Source organism: Botrytis porri, assembly GCF_014898465.1.
Source record: "Botrytis porri strain MUCL 3234 chromosome Unknown BPOR_002, whole genome shotgun sequence".
NCBI lineage: Eukaryota > Fungi > Ascomycota > Leotiomycetes > Helotiales > Sclerotiniaceae > Botrytis > Botrytis porri.
This window is the reverse complement of record NW_024066076.1, coordinates 624,933-646,395: the sequence shown is the minus strand read 5'-3', so window position 1 is coordinate 646,395 and position 21,463 is coordinate 624,933. Positions and strand designations below refer to the sequence as shown.

Here is a 21,463-nt window from a genome sequence, read left to right as displayed (position 1 = left end):
GACAGATTTTTTGGTGCTGTCATATTTCAAATAAATCTCATCGCATCGTTCTACCCCGCCTTTGATTGGCCCTGTAATATAATGGAGATAGCTAAGCACAACACACGATAACGCTTGGCAGAGATCGGTGTCATGTATGATCGCGATAATTCTATACTACTGTGGGACAGCATCTGAAGAGTTTACATGTTTCACATTCTTCGTGATTTCGGTAAGGTATTATAGATTCCCGGCAGCGCAATGTCTTGACCTCATATGAGAGATTCAATAAAATTCGCTTGCGAGACGGCTCTGCTTATTTTTTGCGCCAAAGCCTTGTGCCATTCTAGTACGAGCTAAAGAGAAGACAGGCAGTGTGTTGTCTCCAAAGATAATGAATTCTCCCTATCACAACATAATCCCACCTCGGTATTGCGCATCGAGAATATCTCCTAGGTGTGTTGGAAGAGCTTTCTAGGTTTTCTAACGCGGCTCTGGGACTAGTTTGGTTACATCTAAAACGAGATGATCAATAATCAATATGGGTGTGGTTACAACTTATCGGGCGAAGTCCCGATCATCGGCTGAGTCGGCTTCCTCTCGGGAACACATTCGCTGGTACTATAAAGCGGGCCATGAAGTGAGCCTCACCGGCACTTGGCTCCATCTCACAAGCTGAAAAATTATTTCTTCTTCTTTTGCTACAACCCTGTGCGATCAAAATCAGGGCCCAAAAAGCCCCGTTAGAGTGATCTCGCAACCGATCAATTCTTCCGCAACTAATGTTACTAAATTAGACCCTTCGTATTACTACAACTTTGCTAAACTGAGTCTTCATACCTGTCATAACATCTGCATAATGTTGGTCCAGCAGTGTTAGCACTCACGGCTCATCCTTGGCTCAAGGTGTAGGGTACAATTAGCGATAGATAAAATGGATATCAAAGCCTGATGCACTACCGGAAATTCAAGTACAGTATTACTGTCGCCAATTTGCTCTCACAAATTCACGACAAACATTTTGACATCATCCTAAGTTCGGGTTTGGCAAATAAATACAAATTCGAGTTCTTCTCAGCCAAGTTACTGGAACCGAATTATAGGGCTGATGCAGTAACGTAAGTCATGGCGTAATGCGTCTAATGGCGTAATGCGTCTAATTGCGGGGAACCACTCTATTAAAATCTCAATTACTCAACAATCAACTATAATACAATCTCCAGTATCACTTTCAGATTCATCTTCAACTTCTTCTCCAATATCCTCTTCAGTTTCAGTTTCATATTCAATTACTTTCCCTTTCCCTTTTCCTTTTTTCATTGTCTGTACCTTAGTAGCTTTTTCGACTTCCACTACTGCATCACATAATTCTTGCGTAGAAATATGAAAATGACCCTTCAAAACTAGTCTCTTTCCTTTCTTACGTATCGTACGTTTCTTCATAATAGCTCGTAAATTATTCGCATCGTGTTGGTGAACAATACTTTGAGCTCGAAGTTGCTCACTCCCAATCGTCAATTTTCGAATGTATTGACGAACCGGGGTTGAAAGAGTCGTATCATTTTCAATTGTTGAATTTAAAAGGTTATTTGCTGTTTGTAAGATTGCTACATCCGGGGGTGAGCTATTGACGAAGACTTGGTTAAAAATATCAAATTGGGTTGGTTCTTTGGATATTTCGACTTCGGGGGTAAACTCTCGACCCAGTGTACGGAACACTCTCTGTGGATTAAATGGATGTAACCCAGCTCCCCGCCATGCCGATTCGATATTTTGATGATGGCATACGTCGGCTCGAGCTTTAATATATGCCTCCATCCATTCAATCTTTTGTATTCGTACAAGTTGAGCTTGATTCAAATCAGAAAGTGCTGCGGTGAGCCGTTTTTTCAATGGACCGAAAACCGCAACATCAAGTGGCTGAAGCAAATGCGAGGTATGAGGAGGAAGTATAAGAAGTACAATTCGATTTTGAAGGCAGTGAGCTATAAAGCTTCCACTAATATGAGAATCGTGGCCATCGCAGATGAGAAGCCGATATTTGCCACCTGCTTTTGCACGAGTTGCAGGTTCGAAAACGCGTTTTAGCCATTCTAATCCATGAAGATTGCTTGTCCAGCCCTTTGTATTTGCTGAAAAGAACCAGCTACCAAGAACTTCCTTCGGAATCCAATTTTGAAGGACATTTTTACCTTTAAAAATCCCGAGTGGTGGAAGAATGGATCCATCCGCACAAATACACTCTACCATTGAAATCCACTCTTGACGGCCTGGATGTGCTTGATGTTTTGTACGAAGTGTAGAATCGATAATAATTCGAGTTGATTCCATTGTCCCAATTGAATGTCCAGATTCATCCATATTATATTCGTCTTTCTTCTCAATTCCATAATCCTGAATCGCTTTTTGATACGCGTCAAACCAAGTACTACATGTTTCCCTGGTTGCACCATCCATTCTTACAGATTCAATTCGACGGCCAATAACAACTGTAAGATGAGGATGTCGTTTGATAAATCGTGGAACCCATTCATGACCAAGAAGGTGTTGTGGTGGGAGTTCAAGGGAGTCAAATGAGGGGCAATCCAAATTATAAGTCCGTTTTGAACGTAACTCCTCAGCCAATTCTTTTAACAACTGATGGCCTGGTGAATAGCCGCTAATTGTCAATTGCTTTATCCACTTAAGAAGTACATTCTCTTGTACAGCAGAAAGTTTCTGTTGCGATTGACGTGCTTCAGAACGCGACGAACCCCCTTTGACGCGTCGCGTCACAGTATCTTTAGAAAGCCCCAGTTCTTTTGCAGCTTCATATGAAGACTTATACTTTCCATTTTGAACTCCTAATACTGCTTCAGAAAGTCGAGATTCCATTTCCTGCACTTTTAAACTTTTTCGACGGACCATTGTTGAATTGTTGCTTTTTTGATGGGGTGGTCCCCCACAATTAGACGCATTACGCCATTAGACGCATTACGCCATGACTTACGTTACAACTCGGCACGACAATGGTCGCATGTTAAAGTTGCAATCTCTAAATTTGAGTGAAACCGGAGAATTTTTGTACTTTGGTACAGATCCCCATTGATCTTTTGTAAGGCTAAGGCTTGATTGATTGAACAATGTATTGAGATGGCGCCATTCCACGTGGAACATTGGCACTATCACTTTGAAATCCTTTTGTGTAGAGCTCACAAATTGGCTTGTTGGTTTTAGATTCAATCCTTGTATCATAAATTCAAATCATTGATCAAGATCTGGTTCGATGATCAGTTGTGTGAGGGAAATGTTGCAACACTGGAGTCTGTGTCAGCAAGCAAACATGTTGATTGATATAGTCAGCTGGTCTCTTGCTGTTACCATTGGTGTCATTATGTGTGACCGCTTATGCCACTCAGAAATGGTTGTTTTCTCTCTAATTGTGGCTTGGTCTTCACTTCTTTACAACTGGGATTTCTAAGATAGATTTCAGACTACAGAAGAAACGCTAAGTAAATCAATAAAATCGTGAGCTTGATAGAGGCAAAAGTTCACGAAATCTGGACTATCATTGTTGGAAGTCCAGGATCACTAGAAGGCCGTTGGGCCTCAAAAGCCGCTTTGGATTGCGTAGTTCAATTCTCTTCTACTGATCATGAATCCCCACTCTAGTATTGTCTTGCTAGAACTAGATTCTAGGTCTATTCGCACAAGGGAGTCCCAGTCTCAGTGAGCTTGGAGAGCTCCCAATATGATTATTCAATTGACCTTACGAAAATCTTAAAATTAATTCCAAAGATTCCCCGTTCAATATATTGAGCTACTGGTGACTGACATTTCAATACTAGAACAATATTAAGAAGTTTTTGATCCAATACACTGTCTAGATGAGCATTTCTGGTCGGAATAGTCACAGATTTGTGGAAATGATCTATTTCTAGGCCATTAACGAACACCAATAGCTGACCATATTAGCACATGCTCTGGCGCTCACATAGACAAGTCATTGAATCAAGGTCTAAATTCATGGTGATTCATTCTCACGACAATTCTGCAGCAAGATAAGTCTGATTATATTGATCTCGACCCTCGATGACTTGCCTATACGGAACTCGTGCTCGCAACTGTGTCTGGACTGTCATGGTCATCATACTTTCAGGGACTTTTTTTCATCCACCGCTATAGATCTATCATTCTGACGAATGAAATCTCATGGCTTTGCGATTAGGGTTGCAATACCTTGTCAATACGTAGGAAGCTTGCTACCCTACAAGATACTTAGGAAAAATCCCAGGGCCTTATAACAGACCCTTGAAGCCTACAAAAAAGCCTACTTTCTACGCCACTACGTCAACACGACCCCAAATCTCCATCTAATTATGTGGAATTTTGCTCTCGCAGAACTTCTGTTCTCTTTTAAAGCACAACTTTCGTCAAATAATTAATCCCCATAATGTCAGCTCACGTCCACGAACTTCCCCACCTAATCGAGCTACACTTCTATCGACTTGACGAGAAAAAAGATCACGATGAGCGACTAGCGCTTGTTGCCTATGACAGAGAGGCAGGCATCAGGCTCAAAGATGGAACAGTCAATTGTCCAGCTATGTGGTTCGACCAAAATGGCAGAGCCCATAATAGAAGTGGTATTCTCTTCGGAACTGCAAAGTCGCATGGACTTATCGGGATGATCCATATGCCTCCTCGTCAGGCTATTGATATGATTTATCAACATGCTGCTTTGGTTAGTACTTTTCTTTGTCATGATAAATTTCTCCGAAGCAGGACTAACAACTGTGTAGTGGAGCGTGTACACGATTCTCGGCTTTGAGCTCAGTAAAGTAGAATCTATCGTAAGTTTTTCCTATCTTTCCCTTTCCGCTTGAACAAAAATCTTACAATCCACCCTTAGGAAATCCCCGATGATTACAAAACAAGTACCAAAGACTCCGCTTTCGTTACCTTTGTGAACTGGCTCCGTCTCTGGCTTTCTAAGGGATTCTATATTGATTCCCCCGATGACTGGGCTTATGCACGTCTGAACCAGGTTTCTCGCAATCGTAAACGTCACATAGTCCGAACTCGAGATGATGATGAACGTGGAAAAGCTGATGCTGAGAAATTTACAAAAGCGATATATACAGGATTTCATAAAGTGGTTGAGCATAAGCCTGAAGATCTTTTCAGTGTGAAGGATCCCGGAGTGATGGGGCAAGGAGCTTGGGATGGAACGGAAGCTGAGGCGGAAAGATTGATTAGCAGAGTGAAGAGGTTGGTTAATAAGAGGTTGGGGGTGGAGGACGAGGATGAATATGATGATTTGTAGAGTAGGTGGGGGGATTATGGGAAACATTGAAAGTGATTGAGCATCGATTGATTGATTAGAGTACATGTTGCATTGTGTTTGAGTTGTTGATAGATTTATAGGCGTTTATTCTGTAAGTGGTAATGACTAGGTAGTACTTTCACCCACGGGCTGTGCTTCATCTTATAGCTACCATGAACCAAAAAGATAAGATTCTCTATGTTGTATTAAAATAGGATTTCGAAAACCAATTGCACTCTATCGTTTCAAGAAGGAAGTTTCTCAACTACCAAGCCTTCTGGGCAATCCAGACAAGCTTAGGGCAAGATATCGCACAACCATCACGCACTTGATCCATGGCTTCCCGGCTGAGTTGCAGTGATTCTTCAGGCTTCCGCACAATCATCTTTGCAAACTCGTCCCAAGTGCTCATATAACTATAAAGTGTCAGCAAGCTGTATACGCTCAAAAGCCCTTTATATGTTATCTTACACGTCATTCCAATACCTTGCCATAGTCAGGTCGTATTCCACTTTGTGAAGTCGGACATCCTCAAATCCGTCTTCGTTGAGTATGTCTACCATATAGCGCTTCCAGCTGGGGTATGTTAGCAATTTGGGGTTACAATTTGTCAAGTCTCCACTCACTCGTGAGATCCACATAGCTGTTGAAAGAGGCGTTTTACGGCGTCTGTAGCCACAGATGAGTCAATAGTCTTGACGGTCCAATCAACGCTATCAGCCTCATCCCATTGAAGGAAACCACCAGGTTCTAGATTTTCATATGTTAGTACCATGAACATGATGGACTTAAGCAAATGATCAACTTACTAAGCAATTTCCGCAAATTAGCCAAGACAGGTCTTGGGTCGTTGTTCTTGATAGCAACTGTGATCAACCTCACATGAACAATGTCAAAGGTCTCCTGAAATTGTTTTGGTGGCTCTTTATAGACGTCCCAGGTGTGAAGATGAGTATTGGTCGGTAGCCATGGGGAGGGAGAACATTGATCAAGACTGATATCGAAGCCGTCTAGTCTTGCCGACGGAGAAACTTCGCGTGCCACATCCAAGAGCCAGATCCTAAAATCATATATCAGCGTTTGACCGGGAAGGAGAAGTAGTGCTTCGGCAAACCCGTTCCCCGTGGCAACATCTGCAATTCTTATCTGGCTGTTATCTGTAGGTATGTCTGGATGAATGTTAAATTTAAGGGCATCTTTCCACAAGTAATGCTGAGCAGTAAGTCTATCACAGAAATTACAGTCAGTAAAGACGAGCTCGGATATATTTTAAGTGTTGAATGAATAATTCACCTAGTACTCGCGTTGAAATCGCGCTTCAGGGCATAAACACCCTTGGGAATAGACTCATAAGTGTCGACCGACTGTGGAGTTGAAGCTATAAAAGGAGCCATTGCTATCTAATTGAAGAATTTCTGAAGAATTCTGAGGAGACAGAAAGAGGAAGTGCATGGAAATATTGATGAATGGAGAAAATTCTGAGATCTGGAGCCTTCTTTATAGGCAGAGCTTACTCCTTGCAACTGTAAATGCCTGAAAGCATGTGTGGCGAAGCACTAAATTCTATTCTCATGTCAAATGGGCATTTTCCGCGTTGAGTATTGCCTTTCTTCCAGTTGATACTAGTCAATCGTCCTAAAGGGAGATGACATTAGGTTGCAAAAATTCGCACACCGAGTCTTCACTTGATCCTCAGCTGTTGTACTTCAGGATTGATGATAAGCATTCAGACTTTCGTATGTAGAGTCATAAATAGAAGCGGACAAAAGATTCGACGTCTTTCACTTAAAAGACTTGGATCTCCAAGATATTGGCCATTTAATAGCAACCCTACACACAGCACCAATGGAAAAGAGAACAGCCAACAAGACAACCAGTGATTGCAACTTTACTTTCATGGATGCCTAGTATAATTGTCTCATTACGACTTCCAAGTTATTCAATACTACTCTATCAGTCAAGGTAATATAGCATGGCCTCTAGTGTCTTTTTTGTGAAACTTTCTGCTCTACAAGATTCTGCCAGTAGGACTCTGCCAACATCATTGATGCCATTGTCCGCCTGGAATCCCACAACCCCTATCTCAAACATACGGGATTGAAACAGCCTGTGATACAATCTCTGCAATAGAAAATGTACCGTTGCGGCAAAAGAGTGACAGTGACATACTATTGACTCAATGCCGAACTTAAAATGCAACACATAAGCATAAGCTGGGCAGTGAGAAACGGCATTTATCACTCATCGTATAGTTGATTTGATCATCATTGGTGAGGTTCCGGTACGCCTGGTCGTTCCTCTGAACCCAGAAATATCCGGAGGTCAATTAAAGGGACGATCCGGTCTACAATAGTTCTGCAGTGCGATGTTCGTATACGGATTTCCCCTTTGATTTGCTTGAATGGATTACGTAGATGGATATTGAGCAAATCTTATTCCCACGTCAGATAGCGCCTAGGGGAAGCAACAATTGGTTGAAAGACCTTCAAAAACAGTTACACAAACAAGTTGAAGTGTCATCTTCGCAGATTATTCATCTCTCTAGTATACTGATTCAAGTTCAGCCCGGGGCACAGTCAACGCCTCAAAGCCTATTCTGCCAAAGACCTAGCATAGAAGAAATTTCCCATATGCAAAACATAATCGTGGATGCGCCTCCCTTTAGTCTCCAAATCTCGACAAAAACAATTCTTCACCTTAATCGTCGTCCTTTTAGATAATCGAATGGATGTATGGAACTGCGCTCTGAGGATAACATCTCATATGTCGAGCGTTCCGATGAGATTTTGAATAATACGAAAGAACGAGTATTACCCTAGCGGATTGGATGCGAACGCCAGAGTAGATCACGCTCTTGCAACAGATGGTGTTGATTACTCTGGGACGTTGCATTGTCTTGGGTCGCCCTTGTCTACTCGGCGTCATTCTTTATGAATGCCGGGCTGAGTAAGCGGCTTGGTCGGGACTTTCATAGGATTTTAAAAGGAATACATACCCTTTTGGAAGTTAAAGACAAAAGAATTTTTGAAATGGGGCATTGATTCTCCAAATGTATCTCAGGATTTCAGTACAATTTGAATTCAAAACTTCTCCATACGATAAACGAGAATTTATTGGGTTTTGACACGGATTAAGTTTTAGTTGATCTCTGTGAGAAAATTCGCTAGATGAAATCGGTCCGGCATTGAATGAAGATGACAATGAGAATCACGTCATCAATATGTCTTGCCTGGCCTATCATGAGATTTATACTGCATTGTGTCAAAGTAAGATAATGGTTAATCACATTAGCACTATACAATGATCTAGTTAAGAATTCCTCATTGGTCTGGTTTGAATTAGAGGAGCTACAGTATAGTGATTATACGCTTGATTTTTTTTGCTAGCACAATTTCAAGCATTTTCTTAGCTCCCGAATGCAAATCATATGGCCTTTGATAGCGGTGATGACATGTCAAAATAGACAAAAATATTTTGAAGTTTTCCACTGAAGTTTTCCACATAGATCACACTGCATGAGCTCCTGGTCAAGATCTACTGCCTCAAGATCCAAAAAGAGAAACCTCTACTAATCAACAAAATGTATGAAAATTCGCTTATTACATTCCATAAGTCTTTCATAGAACGCTACATTCTTTCCTGATTCTCAATCTAAGTCCACTTTTCAATGAAAGTAAGGGTTTTCTCAACAATTTCCTCGGGACAGCTGATAAATGGACAATGAGATGTCTTGAGATCTGTGATATCCCACGAGACTTTGCTCTTCTCGATCCAAATATCTTGTAAAAACAATGGATTGCATTGGTCGTCCGCAGTACGAATGTAGACACGACGTCCATCGAACGATGGCTCCGCCCAAGCTGGAGCCGGAGCTGGGGTTTCGAAGGCTGCTAAAGCATGAGGAATCATAGCAGCTTCAAGAGCGGGTGCTAAAGATATATCACAATCAGCGTAGAGGATTGGCATTACAGGATCGATGACTGCAAGACCCGGAGATGGCTATAGCGAAGCAAAAAAGTTTCATTAGCATTGGACAACATTGCAAATTCGGGTTGACTTGGGTTCAAACTCACTGTTCCAACTTTGATGAAAGGAGGGTATCCACCACCGACAGCTTCAAATAAGCTTTCGCCTTCAGAGACAATATTGCCAACCCAGTATACCAGTCCCAGGACACCACCAGCTTCGCCGCGAGAACTACGTGCAGCTTTACTCAAGCCAGCCGCAGCAGCTCCTCCAACAACCCCTCCATAAGAGTGAGTAATAACAATTACATCTTTGTGTTGCTCCTCAATGAGAGGCAATAGAACATTTTTGCGAGCCTCTGAAACATCGTTGGAAGAAGATATTGAGCCCAAATTGGACGGGTTTGGATTGCAGGAAGGAATGCGAACATAGACAAATGGATATCCAGCCTTCTCAAACAAAGGCACAACACGATCGAAGCAAGAAGGATCAGCGAACGCACCCGCAAAAAACACAAGAGTTGGACGAGGAGAACTCATATTGCAATGTTAGATCCAAGATAAATTGAGAGATGCTATTCAAAGACTATAGAAAGAGAAATATTGTACAGTAGATCGGCCCATATATGTGTGAGTAAATATCACGGCGCATGCATCAGCAATGTTGGGTCTAACTTATTTGAGAAGCAAACGGGTGGAAATGATCGGCAGTCAGCGGGGATTGATTAAAAAGTCTCGCCAACGTTACACCGTGCGGGGCTTGCGTCTTCTCCTGCTGCATTGCCCCTATCAATACCCCTGTTCTACCATGGAGATATCCCGAGGCCTGTATTGATAATTACGAAATAACCCAAAAGCTAGATTAATAATACCTGGGTAGGCATGTCACAATACCCAGGTACTCAGGCGTGCGTGTTTCATCTCTTCGCTATGCCGATATATAGCGAGGTTCACCAACATAGTTGATATTGATCAGCCTTCTCGAAGTTCGAAATTCTATCGGTTTCAAGTCTCTAGGATTTTATTGCGTTGCATAATCCCAAATCATGACTTTTGACTGTCGAATAGGTGACTATCCCCTAAACACGCATGAGCTGTAAGTTCTCGAGATTCCTCATGGATGATTGAACCACCCGAACACAGCATCAAATCCAATATACGGCTGATTCCGAGCTGACGACTATTTCTTGACCACACCAGCGTATATTTCTACCATAAGCCAGAACCATGTAATATGAGATCAAGTATCCGAAGATGACTGCATGAAAGGAAGCGGCATATGTGTAACATCAGAAATTTACCATGTTATATTATACTTGCTGCTGACCTCCGGACCGGTATCCCAGGCATTGCTGACCTCGAGCTTTCTTTATACATATCTTCACTTTATCTATTCTCACTGCAAGTTTAACTCTGCTATGGCTGATTCAATCGATCTGTCTGCCAGCAGACAAGCCAACTTGTACGCAGCAGATATCATCACATTTTTCGCTGCTGTAGTGGCAGTAGGACTTCGCATATGGTCGCGGCGAGTTGCTGGTGCTGGATTGTGGTTGGATGATCTCTTTATTTGCGTAGCACTGGTAAGTTTTCGCTTTTAAAAAGAGAATCGGAATTAATCCTATCCAGGTTGGTGGTGTTGCGATGATGATCAACTTTTGTTGGTGTAAGTATGAGTTCTCTATACTCATTGACTCCCATCACTGTTACTCATTCAACACTAGGGATACCACACGGATTTGGAAAACATATGGAGGCATTTGGCCCTAAAGCGGAGTATAATTTTTTCTTGGGGTTCTTCATGGCAGAAGTAATATACACTGTCATCATCGTCTTCGTCAAATATTCTATCCTGGCCTTGTACTGGCGGGTCTTTCGAAGCACCAGCATCAAATGGCCAGTGGCAATACTAGCGGCGATTGTCACATCTTGGGGAATCGCAGTGGTAAGCGATCCATCTGTCCATCAAGTGCCGGGATTCTAATGTAACCCACATAGCTTTTTCTTTCCATCTTCACTTGCGTGCCTCCAAAAGGCTTTTGGGATAAAGACATACATGCTGCTTGCAACGTCAATAGCCAGCAGTTTTTGATCGGTATCTCGGTTCCTAATATCCTTACGGATGTTGCTCTGCTGTTATTACCAATACCATATGTTCTGCGGTTGAACACTGCCTGGTCTCAGAAGCGACTCTTGATGGGCACATTTCTACTTGGAGGATTGTAAGTTCCTCAAATGTCATATAACGTATGTTTAATTTGCATTTGTCCTAACTTAAATCTGCTACAGCGTCTGTATAGCATCAATCATGAGATTGATTAGTGTTTGGCAGCAGAATTCTGTTTCGGACTTTAGCTGGAATTGGGTGGATCAGGGGATATGGGCAGTGGTGGAAAGTAATTTTGCAATAGTGTCAGGTATACCGCTTCACTCACCTTGATACACTTCCCAATGCCTATCCCTCCAATCCTATATGGAATATGCTGATTATAACCGACAAAAGCTTGTCTTCCAACCCTGCGCATCGTGTGGGTGTGTATATCCAGGCGCAAAAAGAACCAAGCATCGGCACCAACCTCAGATAGACCAGCGATCTGGACAATTGGATCAGGTCCGAGGAAACAGAATCGCAAACGAAAAGGAGAGTTGACTCTCGGGGAATCTATGTCGACGGACTCAACGCACCCATTCACAAGCTTGCATGATGCTGAGGAAGGCAATATCTCGGGAGATAAGGTGCATGTACGTTCAAGTATAGAGGTACATTCGGAAAGGGATACTATGAATTCTCCTTATCGGGAGAATTTCAATATGGTTCCATTGAGAAAAATATAAAAGCCTGTGAAGAGAAAAGACGAGCAGACATTTTTTTCGATTCAGAGCGTACGTGTATTGAGATCCAAATATTCCTCCGTCAATGTAGCTTCCATATATCTGCTCTTATGCTGCTTTCACTTTTCGAGTTAGAGCCCTATAGCTCTGTGCGCCATCCAACAAGTGTAAGTGTGGCTGATGGTTATTTTGTCCAGCAGCAGCATATTTTTCGCAACTTGGTCAACACTCGTTGTCTTATCACCGTAACGACATTTTCACAGCTACATCAAGTTGGTTTATACAAATACAACAATAATGAACACGCTCTGCGGCCTCAGAGCCTGCTGGGATCTTTGAGTGCGGCTTATCTCCAACGAGTTGATTTGGTTAGATTATGGTTGGCTCGAATGAACCTCTGTTTGACGAAAAGTAATGAAGGAAGGCAGAATTTCTTCGGTGGTCTAATCATGATAGCTGTATCAAGCGTTTGTTCAGCAGATCGTGCAACGCAGGAAGAGAGTCTATCGTCTATAGAATGGGGGCGGTTCGCGTCAAGGGACAACAGCTATCGGCTCTTCTACGTTAGTTTTAAACATTCAGATACCTTCTGAATCACACAAGATGTTAAATGGATATGGTTCGTGTGGTGCTGAAGGAAAGTGGGCTTGTCCCAATGCGTTCTAGTGAGAGCTCTGATATATATATTAGAGCTCTTATCCATGTAGTCAATTAGTACATTGAGTATTATACACTGAATGCCTTCAAATTCCAGCCTACGCTTCCCTCCGTACCCTGTAGAGAGTCATACTTGAAACATGAGAAAGAATTTAAAGAGCATGACTCCCACAAAGATTCCGTGCGCAGAATTAAATTGTGTGACGCATGAGAATTACAATTCTGAGATGTGTGAGTGTAGCAACACTTCCTACCAGGCGGTTAGTGTGAAAGATAGACTATTGCACAAACGAATAGGTTGGTTGCAAGGAAAATCCCCTACATCTACCAACTCCGATGCCGTACACGTTATGGAGTGGCAGCTCCTAGACCGATATAAGAAGGAAAGTAGATTGCCACCGCAAGCGAAACCAACAATTTCAGTTCAGGAGCCAACGATATGATGTGATCCAGCGATTTTTTTCTCTAGCACCTTAAGGACAGGGTTGGGCACCTAGTAGGGTTTACCCGGGTATACCCGGGTACTTTTTCCAGGTATTTCGATGAATATTCAACCTATAATATATTTTTAAATAAAGTAAATATCCGAAAGATAATATCAAATACAAATATATTCGCAAATAAATATTATATAAATCCATTGATTTACCCCAAAAGAATCACTACAACGGGGAGCCTCATAGAATTGAAAACCAATACGACTCGAACCCGAATAATCTGCCGATTCGGGCCATTTTTGTGGCCGAGATCCGGAATGGTTCGGGTACCGAGGCCGATTTGGTCGATATGACCAAAACCCCAAAAATAGATTTCTGCCTGAAGCAAAAAAAATTTCTAAAATTTGTATGGTGTGGCCATAGAAAACTTGGAAAAAATATTTGTACCATACAGAACGCGATCTCATCGCATATCATTATAAAAACTATATATAATATATCTTTAATTTTTCGAATAATATAATAGCTACAATAATATTATTAAATTATAAAAGTTATTTGAATAATAAAGCTTACTTTTTATCGATTATATAAAGCTTATAAAATTATCTTAATATATTTAATCTTATAATAAATAAATATATTTAATATAAACAAATAATTAAATCAATTTACTTTTTAATCGAAAATCTTTTATTTAATTTAAAGAAAATTAATAATATTAAATTATATAATCAATATAATAAAATAACATTTAATTTTATTAATCTTTAATATATTAAATTCAAAATATTTATATAATTTATTAAAGTCTATATTCTTTGAATTATTAAAAGTTAATAAAAATCAATATATTAATTTTTTTATATAATATTTATTAATATTTTATTAACTAAAATATTATTTTACATATATAAGTGTTACGATCAAGGTCGTCACATGACTAGATTAACTAAATATTACCTAACTAAGATATCCTACTAAGTCTTATTGAGTGAGGCTTAGTGGGATATAGTAGGAAGTAGTAGGATAACAGAGAATAAAGGTTTATATAAGGAATAGAATTTCATTATAATATAGAGCTTTATACTCAAGAATAATTATTAGTTTTATTATTATAGTTAACGTGATTTATCATCATGCGGCCCATATCATCATGCGGCCCACTTTCACCTCAATTTGTATTTTTAAATCCATATTACTCAACAACAATTGATTCAATTGATTAAAACTATTAAGAATCTAATAATCTAGGATCTATTATATCGTTTTGACAAATTCTTGAATTATGACCTGGTTTTCCACACTTACTACAGCATCTATTAGAAGATACTTCCCCATTAGGATTCCTCCCTTTTTGACACTCGTCACATTGAATCTGAACATCAACCTCTTACTGAGATAATATATCAAGAGCCTCTTGTCCAGTAAATACTCCTCCTTAACGCAATTAAGTTTTTTTCGCACATCGATGCTTGCTTAATACCTCATTTGCTACCCGAAGTGTACAGATCTCTACACTTAAAAGTGTATTCTCATAAGCTAATCTCTCTGTACCTTTAGCTAAAACTAATACAATCTCAAATATAGATATAGAAGAACTTGATTGATAACGATTGATTCGAGATTTAACTAATGTTGATTGAGAAAGAGCTTCTGTAAGATTGTAAAGAGTTTGAAAGGTCCAGAGGTCTAAATTGACAAAAAAAGGAGGACTAAGTATATGTATTCGAATATCTAATTTTGAGAGTACTATTTCAGGATTAAAGGGGACTAATCCTGTTCCTCGGAATCCAGATTTCATATTCTGATTTGTGATCGATCATTGATATACAGCTTTGAAAGCTATAAAGAATTCGACCTGTGAGATATGATTGATATGTGCCCTTATAAACCCCTCAATTTGAATACCATATTTTTGTTTTAACTTATTAAAACATCCGACATTAAGTGGTTGAGTTAAATGATTTGAATACAATAGTAGACATATGTATATAATATTATTCTCCTTGTAATATAATTGAAAAGGTATAGATTCGTAGTTTTCGTATCTGTTTAGCACCAACATTCAGTATTTGTCTACTCTGCAATTCTTTGTATATTTATTGAAGTGTTTTAACCATTCCAATCCTGTCTCATTGTTCGTCCACCCATTGCTAGTAGGTTTAATAGCCCAATCTGCAGGAAGATCGGTTTCCGTATACCAATTGGAAAGATGCACCTGTCCTTGAACCACCAGGAATGGAGGTATGATTTCCCCTACACTACTACCGCATATGATCGCTGTCGCCCATTCCCTATTGCCTGGTTGTACTGCTTTACTCCTACCACTCCTCCCAGCACTAGTAACTACCATACCAGCATTTATAACTCCCATCATAAAGCCTGTTTCGTCGAAATTCTATATATCGCAATCTTGTATACCAAATTTCGCTCGCATATTCGATATAAAACGAAACCACTTTCAAATAAACTCAGGATCCTCGCACAAAGCTCTTTGAAAGTTATAAACACGACTAAAACACGTCTTTAATTCTTTATGACGTTTTACGAATCGATGCGCCCAGAGCTTTCCAATCGCTTTTCCACCTCCCGATTCAAGAATATGATTCGCTATATCTTCCACCCCTTTAAGTTTAAATGGAAAACCTCTCGAATCCATATCAAGAATATATTGAATAATAATCTCTTCTTCTAATTCTGTAAGTTTATAGGTTTTATATCGATATTCTATACAAGGGGTAAAACCGTTTATTCTACGCCGTAGTGTTGTACATAGTATATTATACATCGTAGCAACCTTTCTAACACTTAGTTTTTTGTCTTTATGAATAGCATCGATAGCTAGGAGTATACGGGCTTCTTTATTATTCGAATGCATCGTGGGTTGTTGATAAAACACGTGTTGAAATAAAAGAGTGCAAATTGAGGTGAAAGTGGGCTGCATGATGATATGGGCCGCATGATGATAAACCACGTTATCTCAAACGCATTAGTATTGAAAGAAGATGTAACGTGATTTAACACCGAGTGCACCATATCACCGAATGCAACACTTCAAAATACACCAAAATTAGCCTTTTCCTAATATTCATATTTTAATACTTAATCAATATTTTTTAAAAAACAAAAAAGATTTATTAATAAGAAAATATTTTTTATAAAAGTATTAAGTTTCTATATAAAAATTTCTATTATATTCTATAAAAAGTGGAAATTGTCACGATTTTCGTTACAAAAAAACTATTCCTATAATAACTACTATATTAACTCAAATTTTTAATAAATAATTAAATTTTTATAATATTTATATAATTAAATGTTACAATTTCAAATTTTGAAAAATTATATTATTAAATAAAGAAAGTGCACGGTTACGCACAGACGTATTTTGTATGTAAAATTCGTGGTGCACTCGGTGATATGGTGCACTCGGTGTTAAACCACGTTAAGCGTATTGCAATTAAAACCTGTCAAATTCTTGTATACATCTGTTCCAGGCTAGATGAGGTAATAAGTAGAGCTAATTTCAACCACCAGCTTGGGTGGCAAATCTTTTGTATCATCGAAAACAAATCAATATCATTTGGCTCGAAGCTATTCTACCTCTGAAAAATGCGGGTGATAAATTTCTTCCAAAAATTTCGAGACGCACACTCACGCTGTTGCCCCTATCAGCCTTGAATGGTCCTCAAATCACGACCGACAACACGAAAGATCGTGGTTTGCAATTCGTCCCCATGTAGTTCGCAAAACCACAATTTTCTTGTCACACGTAGCCTTGTTGGTCAAAAGGATTTTTGGAAACCCAGCCTTGAAATGACCACAATCCTAACCAAGAATACCAAAAGATTATGAAATGTAAAGTAGTTCGCATTGCTCTAGGCTCCCAATATGGAATTGTTTTCAAATCTTGTCAAAGATGTTAAAATTTGTGGTTCTTAAAGAAAACATCACTTTTGCTATATCATCTTTGCCTCACCGCAATCGTCCCCAGCCTCGTTGTCTCACTAAGTCCAATTTTCTTCCAGCCTCGGTCATGCCTGTCAAAAAAGATAAAGTATGTGGTTCTTGAGAAAAAGAAAATGCCCCTGCTGGGCCGTACCCCTCAGTATCCTCAGCGTCTGGCTGAGAACCTGGAAATCTAACTAGCATACCATACACAGCGCACGGGGGTCACACACAAGAATAATTAGCCTAAGCGAGTCAAGTAGAGGGTACGTCTGCTCCAACGCCATATCCATAGCTCGACCTTCCACACTCTTATTTTGACCCCATAAGCCCACCTATAGCAAAGCTAGCAAAGCTACATTGCATATGCCGTATTACCAAAAGCGAGGTGATTATGAGCTCATTGGATAATCCATTTGAGATTTCATTAATGGAGTGACGATTTCCATCGGCCCCTACCTTACCCTTACCAGGGATTTACAAACTACGCGCACCCAAAAGACTATTTTTTTTTGAAGGATCTATTCCAGTAAATATAGTTACACTGCGACTGAATAAGATTCAGTACATAATCGTGCATCTAGTAATGGAACTAATGAGATTGTTAGTTAACAAGTTAATAAGTCAACTAATATACTATATAAATTTTAGAAACCCAGCAACTTTATAATATTTTCAGAATTTATCTTTTCGAAGATCTTAATATAAGTCGAGTACTCGACTTTCTAGTCACTCCTGTTATGAGTCACCTTTCATCATTAAAATTAATAAAGAAAACTTTTTTATTTATAGATAGAATTTATTGAAAATTTATATTTATATGATTCAGATCATTTTAAGCCTATATTAAAAATTTCTGATTTTTAGGATTTTTCTAAATAAAGATTTGAAACTTTAAAATATCGACTTTTTAAATTTATATAAGAATTACATACAAATTTTACTTTTTTAAAAAATCTTTAATAACTTTTTAATTAAAATTATTAAAAATAAACTTTAGATTTTTATTAAAAAAATTTATTTATAATATAGAAGATTCAAAAAAATTAGAAAGATTTCAATTAATAAGTATTTATAAAAATACTTTCGAAATTATAACGACTACAACAAAAGGACTATTATTCTCCGTAAGGAATAGCTGGCTCAGTAATAAAGCAATTCGTACCCGTTTTTATTCTAAATTATTTTTCAATTAATATTTATTTTTTCGAAGTTTAATCATCTTTAAATTTATAGCTCAGTATTTATATATAATTAAAAAAAAATCGGAATCTTTTCTCAATCCTCTAATACCAACAAAAAAAAACCTTTACTCTACCACCACCCCACCTTTTTACTTTTAAAAAGTAATTTTACTTATATTCGAATGGTTATAATATATCCCCCTCTTTCTCTCAACAATATAATTATCTATTTACAACAACCTATAATCACTCTAGCCTTTATTAACCTACAACCCTACCTTTTTTTAAGACTTCAAATAATCTTTAAACTCTTTAGCATAAAGTGAGCTAAACAGCCTAAACTTGTTAGCAAAAGTAATAAATAATACTTATAACATTACCCACTCTCCGCCAACATTACAGTCATAAAAGAACAAAATGCTTAACTAAGCCGATAATTATATATATATAGAACTATTAGCTTAGTCTATCCCTAATACCCCCTGGAAGGTTGTGGCAAGCTTTTATGGCTTGCCCCTCGAATGTAAATTAATAAATTAATAAATAAATAAATTATAACGACTATTTTTCTCCATTTAAATTATATCTTTATAACTATTAATTTTTATAATTTTTTATATAAATTTAAACTTAAACCTTTTAAAAAGTATTTAATCTTTTTTATCAATTATAATTAAAAAGTTATTAAAGATTTAAAACTGATTTCAAATTTATAGATAATTTTTATATAAATTAAAAAATCAATATTTTAAAGCTTCAAATCTTCACTTATAAAAATCCTAAAAATCTAAAATCTTCAATATAAACTTAAAATGATCTGAATTATATATATATATTGATAGAGATATTAATAAACTAAAAAAGCACTTTTTAGTGTAAAAGAATAACTTAAAACAGGAGTAGTTATGACTTACTAAACTATAGAGCTAGATTAAGAGATCATTTTTTGACTTTAGAAATTTAATATTTCTATTAGATATAGAATTATACTTAATTCTATAATATATATATTTTTTCCATCAGATTTATAAAATCACTGGGTTTTTAAAGTTGGTGTGATGTGTTAATTGACTTGTTGACTTGTTGACTAGTAATCTCGTTAATTCCATTATTAGGTGTATGGTTAGATATGGAAGAGTGATATGGCTAAAATTACGACCGAACAAGGGCTTGGCGAAAATTTGGAAGGTCAGTGACAAGATTGGAAGAGTGATATGGCACTGGGACCTGTCACTACTTTTACTCGTTGCATGTAACCTTCAGAAATAGATGACCGGAATGGTTGCTCATGAGTTTCCTTCAGTATATAAACACTTTGTTTCCCCAAGGTTTTCACTATTTTCTTCCTTTATACAAGAGATTCTTCTTGATCAGATGTTCGTAGTTCAATTGCCAAATTCCTCTCGCCAATCCTGAACGATACATCTACGTACCTCAAATCCCAAAGTAACCATGTCGAACAATAGTAAGAGCTCCTGCATTGCTGTGCAAGGCTCTGTAACCTCCGAGTAAGTTATCTTTGTTTCCTGCATTCGATAATACCATACGGGATATCCTCTCCAGTTCGCAACATGACATGATGTTCCTCAATGGCTTTTGTTTTCTATCCTCTAGCCTATTGGACTTTAAGATACTCTTTCAGCAGAGTCTGCATTGGATCAAGTATCCTGCAACTCGTCCTCTCTGTCCATTTTTGCACATCCCCATTTCACCTGCTATGAGGTTATCTATAGCCAAAAACTACTAATATGCAATGCAATAATTTGTCTTCAATCAATAGCCCATTCATTCCTCCCTCTCAACTGTGGCCATCTGAAGGAGTACTTTCTAATGTATCCTTCTTTCATTTAGCCCAACTACTACGTCGCATAGCTCTTCGAACGCACACTCTCCTACTGAAGCTGGGCATCTCTCTACACATCGCATTCACCGCTACCTTGTCGACAACGACTCTCCCGTGCCATACGTCCTGCCTACTGTCCATGTCAATGGCAACCTCAACAGAAGTTCAACTGCTATACATACAATGAGCGGGAAATTGCAGCAGTTCGATAGAATATTCTAGCGTAAATGAGAGGCTTGGCACATCACTTGAAGGTTCAAAGTGGGCTTGGCAACGTTGGATGGTTACAAGAGAGGCCTTTAGGATGATTCGATAACTTAACAGGAATGGGAAACTTGTCACCAATTTGTTAACATTTTCATTGAGGTTTCTTTACCAAGTGACATTAAGATAACAGTGAGTAATAGGTACGCTTAATCGTGAGTCTCCTTTCAATCAAGAGGCACTTGTGCACTTGTATGAAGGCTATGTAGAGAGAGACCAGCCAACTTTGTGGTCATAAAAGAATGGTGAACGTGACTGATGAGTTCTACCATAGTAAGTGTACGGTCTGCCCTCAATCGCTTATAGGAACAGGAACCACCGGGGGTCATTGGTACGAATTTCATGTACCATTCTCTGTACAACTCAAGTGATTAAGACAAGTAAGCCTCTGACATGACGTTCAGTGTATTTTTGTGGTAAAAGGTGAAGTAAATCGATATCCCAGACTTCAGGAAATTCAATAGGACAGGCTAGCGCTCTATGATCTTCGGAACTGCTGACCTTGACATGGACCTGATGAAGATTTCTCGGTCTAATCCACAACGAAAGGGAGACACACGTCAACGACAAGTTGGAAGACGAAGCATTGAAATCAGTAATGTTCAATCGATCTGGATTCGTCCCTGTTCAACTCGAATAGCGACTTGAGTCTCAATCATCCAGCAGATAGCATAGAATTCTACTTGAACTCAAGCCACGAGGTGGGTAGTGTATTGCTGACCGCCATGCTTCACCATTAGTAATTGTATGTCCAAAATGTTGGCAAATAGCACGTGAACCGTGTGCTGAACTCGGCGAATCACAATCCTGGAAGTAAGTCGGTTCCCTTCTCAAACCATACTTCACCATCATGCCTTGTAAGATGGCCTATTGGTATGTTGAAATGAGTACGAAGTATGAGTGGAGAGATCATGTTGTTGGAAGAATGAAAGACAGGGGAAGTTAACTTCTCACTAGCAACAAAACAGGAATAGTATGTTTCTGCAATGTTGGGTTCGACCCGATAAGCTCTAGCGTCGTGGGAACTGCGTCATTTGCAGCTTAAG

The 21,463-nt window shown here is 38.8% G+C and overlaps 5 protein-coding genes across 5 annotated transcripts; 3 read left to right on the top strand and 2 right to left on the bottom strand.

The window, feature by feature from the left end:
- Positions 1-4,411: 4,411 nt before the first annotated feature.
- EAF01_001288 (uncharacterized protein) lies at positions 4,412-5,284 on the top strand (the record flags this gene model as incomplete). Its single annotated transcript, XM_038909538.1, has 3 exons — positions 4,412-4,702; positions 4,761-4,811; positions 4,871-5,284. 3 exons carry the CDS (start codon positions 4,412-4,414, stop codon positions 5,282-5,284), a joined length of 756 nt encoding a protein of 251 aa, XP_038774350.1.
- A 265-nt stretch (positions 5,285-5,549) lies between these two features.
- EAF01_001287 (uncharacterized protein) lies at positions 5,550-6,678 on the bottom strand (the record flags this gene model as incomplete). Its single annotated transcript, XM_038909537.1, has 6 exons — positions 5,550-5,700; positions 5,756-5,860; positions 5,911-6,034; positions 6,094-6,344; positions 6,399-6,509; positions 6,578-6,678. The coding sequence occupies 6 exons, from the start codon at positions 6,676-6,678 to the stop codon at positions 5,550-5,552; spliced, it is 843 nt and encodes a 280-aa protein (XP_038774349.1).
- Positions 6,679-8,588: 1,910 nt separating this feature from the next.
- EAF01_001286 (uncharacterized protein) lies at positions 8,589-9,835 on the bottom strand. Its single transcript, XM_038909536.1, has 2 exons — positions 9,358-9,835; positions 8,589-9,283 (listed from the first exon to the last, which is right to left on the bottom strand). The coding sequence occupies exons 1-2, from the start codon at positions 9,787-9,789 to the stop codon at positions 8,936-8,938; spliced, it is 780 nt and encodes a 259-aa protein (XP_038774348.1). The 5' UTR covers positions 9,790-9,835; the 3' UTR covers positions 8,589-8,935.
- Positions 9,836-10,667: 832 nt separating this feature from the next.
- On the top strand, positions 10,668-12,084 carry EAF01_001285 (uncharacterized protein; the record flags this gene model as incomplete). The annotated part of the gene is made up of 6 exons (XM_038909535.1): positions 10,668-10,832; positions 10,879-10,915; positions 10,974-11,194; positions 11,248-11,471; positions 11,539-11,666; positions 11,753-12,084. 6 exons carry the CDS (start codon positions 10,668-10,670, stop codon positions 12,082-12,084), a joined length of 1,107 nt encoding a protein of 368 aa, XP_038774347.1.
- Positions 12,085-19,617: 7,533 nt separating this feature from the next.
- On the top strand, positions 19,618-21,308 carry EAF01_001284 (uncharacterized protein). The gene is made up of 2 exons (XM_038909534.1): positions 19,618-19,818; positions 20,162-21,308. Exons 1-2 carry the CDS (start codon positions 19,763-19,765, stop codon positions 20,373-20,375), a joined length of 270 nt encoding a protein of 89 aa, XP_038774346.1. The 5' UTR covers positions 19,618-19,762; the 3' UTR covers positions 20,376-21,308.
- The last annotated feature ends 155 nt before the right edge of the window (positions 21,309-21,463 follow it).